This window comes from Leptosomus discolor, chromosome 15 (assembly GCF_034619465.1).
Source record: "Leptosomus discolor isolate bLepDis1 chromosome 15, bLepDis1.hap2, whole genome shotgun sequence".
Lineage (NCBI taxonomy): Eukaryota > Metazoa > Chordata > Aves > Leptosomiformes > Leptosomidae > Leptosomus > Leptosomus discolor.
This window is the reverse complement of record NC_141405.1, coordinates 17,526,006-17,533,721: the sequence shown is the minus strand read 5'-3', so window position 1 is coordinate 17,533,721 and position 7,716 is coordinate 17,526,006. Positions and strand designations below refer to the sequence as shown.

At 54.6% G+C, this 7,716-nt stretch overlaps 1 protein-coding gene across 1 annotated transcript; it reads left to right on the top strand.

Moving 5' to 3' along the window:
• The first annotated feature begins 6,751 nt into the window (after nt 1-6,751).
• On the top strand, nt 6,752-7,243 carry PIRT (phosphoinositide interacting regulator of transient receptor potential channels). The gene has a single exon (XM_009953177.2). The coding sequence runs from the start codon at nt 6,752-6,754 to the stop codon at nt 7,241-7,243; it is 492 nt and encodes a 163-aa protein (XP_009951479.2).
• The last annotated feature ends 473 nt before the right edge of the window (nt 7,244-7,716 follow it).

Sequence of the window (7,716 nt, the reverse complement as noted above, 5' to 3'; positions counted from 1 at the left end):
GCCCGCTGCTCTAGCTGCCCCTTATTGAAGAGCTCCGTAACCTGTCACCCACCTCTACTTACTGCTGGCCAGAGCTCTATTCAGAGCTGAGTCGAAGGACCTCATCTTGACAAACAGCCTCTGGTCTTCCTGCCTGAGCTCCTCACTCCTCAATGAGCTGGTTTCCCCCCACCCTGGCCCACAGGCCCTCTGGACCCTCCTCCTCCCCTTCCAGCCCCATATGCTGCCCTGGGATGCTCTGTGCCCAGCCCACCACCCTTGTGGGATATGCCCATCCCCATGAATGCTCCGCAGCTCCTTGCCTATCCCACCCCATCCCGCTCCCTGGCCAGGTCTGTGATGCAGCTCAGGTACCGTTACTTACTGCACCAAACTAACAAACAGTCCTTGGGGATTCAGGCAGTCCCGCTGACGCTGGAACCTGGCCCTGGATGCCAGTAATGTCTGTGTCAGGCTGGATCCCTTCCCTGCAGCAAGTGGATTCACACTGATGTAAGAGTGTATTAAAGTTTGGCTGTGGGTTCGAGAAAGGAGGAAGTATGCCAGAACCACCTCCCTGTTCCAACCCCTCCTTTGTAATGGACTCAGGATGTTAATTAATAGCTAATTGCTAATATCTTGCATCCCTCTAATGTCTCACCGAGGAGCCTCAAAGTGCTTTGCCGACCCTGGCTAAAATCCCCTGCTTTGAGACTGCAGAAATTGCAGTCCAGAGATGTTTCAGGAACTTGCCGATGATCCAAGTCTGGATCAGCAAGAGCCCCCAGTCCTGAATCCCTGCTACACGCACTGACCCACCCTGCCTCTCCTGCCATGCCACTGGACTGCCTCCCACACTGTGGCCTTTTATAAAACTCTCCCAGGCAAGCTGCCTGGAAGTAAGCTTCGCAGGGGCCTGAGGCAGGGAAACAAAGAGTTAAACAATATACTGATATGCTGGTGAGATCATCAGAGCTGGGATGCGCTCCATTGTTTATTAGACTCAACAGAGACCAGTAGATAACGTCCAGAGGGATGTGAGGCTTGGGGTGAGCCTGGCTTAGGAGAGCGGGACCTTCCACTGCAGCCTGTCCCACTGCCGGTGGGATGGGCAGCCATCCCTCACTGCTCGCCATGTAAGTAGGATGGATTTCCACGGGTTTGGCTCTGGGGGTGGTGGAAAGGGAGAGGGGATGCAGCGTGGAAAGGCTGGAGGTCATTCTTTTGCTGAGCCCCAAAATGGGATTTGCAGATCTTCTTTGCCCAGCAAGACCCTGAGCGCGTTGCTGGGACCATCTAAACTCTGGGCAATGATGGAAAGCTGCTCCCAAGGGATGCAGGCAGCTGGGCCTAACCTGGCTCCACTACACCAGCAAACGGACACTGGCTCCATCTCGATTTCCATCCACGATCTGGGGCTTGTAGGTGATGTGAAATCCACCCCTGGTCTCAGAGCAGAGCTATGTAGTATCCTGCCCATGTAGCCACCGCCTGCTCCTTCCTCGCTCCGAGGTGAGCAGGGGCGTGGGGATGGGAGGAGAGAGGATGGGCTTCAACACTCATGCCTGACACCGACACAACTCTCCGTGCCTTCTCCCAGAGCAGAGCCTGCTCAGCCCAGCAGGATCCAGCCCTCTTGGGGCTGACGCACAGCAACAGAAAGCTGGATACTCTGAGCCGCTCCTCTTGTAACCGCACGAGCCGGTGGCTGGGTTCCTCTGCGGCGTGCTCAGGGCATGTTTAGCGCAACCGGCCACCTCACCTCCCGCAGCGAGCCGCTACACGCCGGAGACAGCCAGGACAACAGAGGCACGGCATGGTGAGTTGACTCTCAGCGCTCGGTCCCTCCCTGGGGAAGTCCCTGCCCCGACACCCACACAAGGAACAGGGTGCTGTCCCCTGTCAGCACCTCCCTGCATGCAAGTCCCCCAAGGCTTCTCCCCAGCATAGATCCGGGCAAGACACACCCATGGAGTGCAGAGCTCACTTTGGTTTTTCTAACTTTCTTCTCCATGATGGTTGATTTCCAGAGAGGTGTGGGGCTGGAGGTGAACCTGGCTTAGGAGACCAGGAGCTTCTGCTGCTGCCTGTCCCACCCCTGGTGGTGTGGGAAACTTTCTTCAGGGATGTGGCTTGACAGCAGAGAAGGCAGCAAAATATATCCATAAACTTGTCCTGGATGTCCAGGAACATTTGGCAGTTGGTTTGCAAAATCCTTAGCTTTTCCCCCAGTGATTTGTGTGGTAAAAAACAGGGCAGAGAACCCAAGTGCTGCAGCCCCTCCACACCACCCTGCACATGGCAGCGCCACTGCCAACACCCACGGCTCTGCGCCTGGGGCAGGTCCACGCTCGCCTTCACCCCTGGTGTTCCCATGGGATGGCACCCGCTTAGTCCTAGGGCAAAGACCAGATCCACTTTGGGATACTGAGAGGGGTCTTCACGAGGAAGAGCCAGATGGAGATACACACTAGTCCTTGGGCAAGACTGTCCCAGCTTGGGGAACTCCAGTGTCCCAGCCATGCAAAGTGAGAGGAAGAAGTGGCAGAAACTCTTTGCAGTAAGAACTTAAGAGGAGCATGTAAGAAGGTCCTGCAGAATCAGGGCTGCCTCCCCAAACAAAAAGGAGATGGCCAGGCTGAGGACTGGATTGGGAGAGTAAATCCACCTCTTGCATGGCTGGGAGGACACAGGTCTGTGCATAGGAGCAGAGTCTTCACATCGGGCAGTTTCCCTTCTTTTAGCACAGCTCTGGCCACGTCTGCACAGTGTTTGCAGTATCCCGGGTCCTGGGCTGGGATGCCAGTCCTGAGAGCTGCCTCTGCTGGGCGCTGGCAGGTGAGGAAGGCCATCCGCAGCCAGGACGGGCTGAGGGACCCTGGGCAGAGCCCTTGGGTGCTCTGCTCAGGCCAAAGCTCTCTCCTCAGCACCGTCACGTCATGTCCCCAAGGTCCAGGAGGTACCCAAGTGGGTGCTGTTCTGCTTTGGCGCTGGGGTTCCCAGCAGCACCAACAAACAGTGGATCTCCTGGCTCACAAACCAAACACCACCACACAAAGCACTGGAAGAGGAAAGGGAGGAGAAATAGACTCACATGAGGCTCTTCCTTATGGAGGGGGGAAAGAAAGACCCCAGTGTTAGCTCCACCGCCAACAGCTGCCCAAGATTTCAGAGGCAGCAGCAGCAGCACAACACCAGACATGAGATCCGAGACGTGCTCCGAAGGCATTTTCAAGCCAGCAAACACTCATCTGCTGATGCTCTCCTTACAACAATAATGATGAAAAAAAAATTGGCAGAAATCTGATAGCATTATCCTGCCAGGCTGCTCAGTGCAACCATCGCATCTTCCAGTATGAGCACATCTGTGATGAATTAGGGATGGAGCATGGGCAGGGCAGGAACTGAAATCACATTAACTCTCCCAAGAGCTGCAGACACACGCAGTGCTCGCAAACAAACTCCCGGCCACTTGCAGGGAGTGAAATCCTTCGCTAGCTAACAGTGGGGAAGAGTGTCACCAAGAAACATGCTCTGCCAGGAAGCGACAGAAAAATTATCAGTGTCTGGGAGTTAGGGTGAGGGAGTGGTTATGACAGAAAATATAAGGCGGGGGGGGGGAAACACTCTAGTGTAAATGCAAACCTGAAAGACAATGGTTCCTGCAGGAGCTTGACAATAATGCTCTGCAAAACGAAGAGGAAGGTGCTTTGCAGAGCTCAGAGTACCCCCGGACGCAGAGGCAGGGCAGGCAGCACACGGGCGAGCAGGGAGTGGGGTGCCTGAAAGATGGGGCAGGACAGACTGCATTAGACTGCTGAGATATGAGATCTGGGCATTATTCCAGAGGAGAAAGCAAATTTCCAACCGCAAAGCCAAATTAAAATTATGAGTGGCTTGATCATAAAACCTCTCCACAGTGGATGTTACAAGGAGAAAGCCAAGAAATGCCACAACTACCTAGGATGAAATTTCAGGAAGAGCCTTGCAAAAGATTTGAGCTAGAAGAGGGTATCACAGCCCAGCAATGCTACAAGCAAGGCAGCTTCTGGACAGACTGCACACCCCAGCCAAGCGAGAAGGTATCCAGGATCTAGGCACATCTCTGCAAAACTGCAGCTGGTGGGGTTTTTTGGTGGACTGGGCTGACTGCTGGGCAGGTCGTATATGTGGAAGCAGAGCAGAGGTTTTGGCCCACGCAGAGCCTGCCTCACTGTCTCCTCAGAACACTGGGCATTGCTGTCAGCATTTGGTTTTTGTCTCAGGAGCCTGTGGCTGCCTGGAGCCACAACTCACAGGAGAAGTGAAGGGAGCTGCATCACGGAAGCTGACAGCAGAGGAAGTTGTACACCATTACCTGCACGTCTAGCATGGCTGTAGCCATCAAAATAACATCTCGCAGCAGCTCGTGCTTCTCCAAAGCCAGGGAGTCAGCATGCTCCACTGCAATCCGTTCAGCTTGCAGAGACAGGATGAGCAGCTCAAAAGGAAAAGAAACAGAAACCAGAGCTTGCTCCTATGACCAAACCTTGACAAGTGCTTGATCATCCCTGATCAAGTGCTGTAGAACAGATATCAGGATGGCAGAAATGTGTCCCCTCTTCTGCCCCCGCCTTTCCCAGTTCAGCAAAGAGGGGTGAAAGCTGACGACGGGAAGGATGCAAATCATGTTCATTGCTCTTGGCCTTCATTTTTTGCTTGTTGGTCCAAGTTTGTCAAACCTGAAACAGCACAAAATATGTTGGTACCACCAGATCTGCATTTCTGCAGCAGCGTCTGCGTTGGGGGGGGACTAAGTTGAAAAATTACATCTATCTCTTCAGAATAAGCCACAAACCTTAGCAGGGGACACAGGCGAGAGAACAAGGGAGGTGCTGGCTGGCACCCAGACATCAGCACCTCCTAGATGGGCACTGGGCCCAGCACGGCCCAAATACAGGCAGGTTTCCTTAAGACGGTGCCTGTGGAGCTGTGCCAGCTTTGCGGCCTCTGTGTGGCTGCACTTGCATGGTCACTCACACTGACCAGCAGCAACGGGAAAAGAGCTGGGGCCACCAGACTTCACGCTCATCTCCTCTATACCTTGTTGCTGCCCGCTGCAGCCACAGGCCTTCCTGTGGCACACGCAAGGTGCACACCGAGCTCGGTATCACCCGTATCGTACACCTCCTGCTGAGCCGTTCCACGGGCCCGCCGCAGGCCTGGGCACAGCCAAGGGCTGAACCGAGCAAACACACAGCCCGAAGGTTCTGTGTGCCCCAAAGCAGGGTTTGAAATTAACAGCCCCAGATTAAAGCCCGCTCAGGCTCAAAGCTTGCGCGGGGCTTAGGAAGAGCTGTGCGTGGGAGTGGAGCGAGCACAGAGCTCTGACGGCGCTGCCCACCCATCTGAGCCCCACCGGGGTCTTGTGCCCAGGCCAGTGGGGATGTGGCTTGAGCTTGACCCCCACAGGGACAGCTTTGGGGCTGGCAGCAACCACCAGCGGCTCTGCTCTGTGATGCTGGCAGAAGGGGCGACAGGGGCTCCCGGGCTGCTCCAGGCTGGCACTGCTGCTGTGCTCCTGCTGCAGAGCATCCCCATGCCCAGAGGGTGGGGACAGCCTGAACAACCAGCAGAGGACAGGTCAGTCCCAGCCCTCCTGACACCACCAAGCCTCTGGGAGAAAACCTGGCAGCTCAGGCAGGAGCTCAGGCTTTGCAAAAAAATCTGATTCCTGGGTGCAAAGCATCCACGTCCCCCATCTCTCCTGCCCTCCTCAGCCCTCGTACCTGCATGGGTTCATCTCTGCTGGGCTTCCCAGCAGCAGGGCAGACCATGCGTCAGGAGCAGTCTCCAACCCAGCCTCCCGCCCTTGTCTCCTCAGCAGAGCCCTGAGGAAACCGTGGTTAATATAATGCTCGGCCCTTCCCATCTACCATAATGGTTTCTCCGTGCTAAAGGCACTTTGTTTCTGGGAAAATGTATTTCCTTCTCGACTTGGTGAAAAAAACAATGCGCCAAAAAGCCACACTGCTGACCCAGCTGTCACAAGGCAGAGTGTTTCGGTGTGCTCCTGCTACCGAGCTTAAGAGCCGTCCTGCAGCAGCCTGCCCCAGTTTACAGCTGGCAAAATATTTCCTGTGTGATGAGCGTTTCCTCATCTCCCATCTGTGCATTTCGATAGGAAATTAGACGCTCCTGTGCCCCAGCTACTACAAGGCTGACACATCTAGGCTGGATGTGGCAGTGAGGAACATCCCGCCCTGGGGGCCTGAAGAAAGCATTCAGCCCCTGGGAGGGTGCTTCCTGCTCTCCCACTGAGTAGTCCTGACATGGCAGAACTGTGCCTCAGTTTCCTCATCTGCAAGAAGGAGACATGACCATGCCACAAGGTGCTGAGCTGTAACTTGGGATCTGGGAAGGAAAGTGGGTCCGGGGATACAGTCAGGATCACCAGCCCTGCTTGCAGCACCCTGCTGCTCCTCTGAAAGCACCCAAGAGTCCCGGGAGGCTCAGGGTAGTGGGTTCCAATGGACTTCCAGTCATCCCACCACTGAATCCCTGTGGGAGCTGGAAGACGGTGAGCTGGAAGGCCTAAGGACAGGGACAGAGACTGTCGAGTCCCACTGTCCATGGGTGGGCAGTGGGACTCCGCAGACATCCTCAGTCCAGCCTACCTGCAGGACCCCCTGGCCTATTCCTGCACTTCATTGCTCTCATAGGTGTGATGCTCTTCTCTCTCTTCAGTGACCCACAAAGCCTTCTCCACCTTCATTTGATTTGGCATTGATTAATGACCAAATGGAGAGCACCCTTCTCCGTCATTAGCCCTGCTCTGCTCTTGCTTTTTTGTCCATCTCAGGTCTCCTCCTCAGATCCTGTCACCATGGAAATTCCTCCCAAGAGCCCTGACGGGAGCGAGAAGTCTCCTCAGTCCAAGGAGCTGCTGACCAGTAACACGGCCAGCACCCTCTGCATCAGCTCCCGCAGCGAGTCCGTCTGGACCAGTGCATCCAGGAGCAAGTGGGACATATACCACAAGCCCGTCATTGTTGTGTCTGTCGGAGCAGCAGTGTTCCTCTTCGGGATGGTCATCACCAGCCTGTCTTGCATCCAAAGCAAGAACAAAAATGTTTACAAAATGTGTGGCCCAGCTTTCCTGTCCTTGGGACTGATGCTCCTCGTTTGTGGCCTTGTCTGGATCCCCATCATTCGGAAGAAGCAGAAGCAGAGGCAAAAGTCACAGTTTCTGCAGAGTCTCAAGTCCTTCTTTTTTAACCGCTGAGGGCAGCCCAGGAACTTCCCAGGAAGGCTCCCCTCCCCTCTACCCACCTGTGTTGGTTAGCCATAAAAAGAAACGTGTTCTTGTACTCTCCTAGAGGATTTCATCCCAGTAAGTCTCTTCCCTACAGGTAAAATGCACTGTACCAGTCTCCAGTGTGAAAACGAACTTTGCATTTCATCCAAGTAATCCCAGAAAAAAAGAGCAGGATTTTGTAGCTGAGCCAAACAAGACAGGTCCAAGCTCTCTGCATCACCCTCCTGTCCAATGAGCAACCCAACATCACATATTGGGAAAAGCAAACCTCCTAAGAAACCTGGCTTCACCCAGTAACTCCTGCAAGATACATCAGCAGAGAGGAGCCAACCGACTCCAGAGCATAACCTGATGTGAACATTGCTGACTGCAAACTGCAGTTCAGACATAGAAACTGGGAGGGCAGAGATGGTTCATCCAGAGTTAGTGGAGAGAAGCAG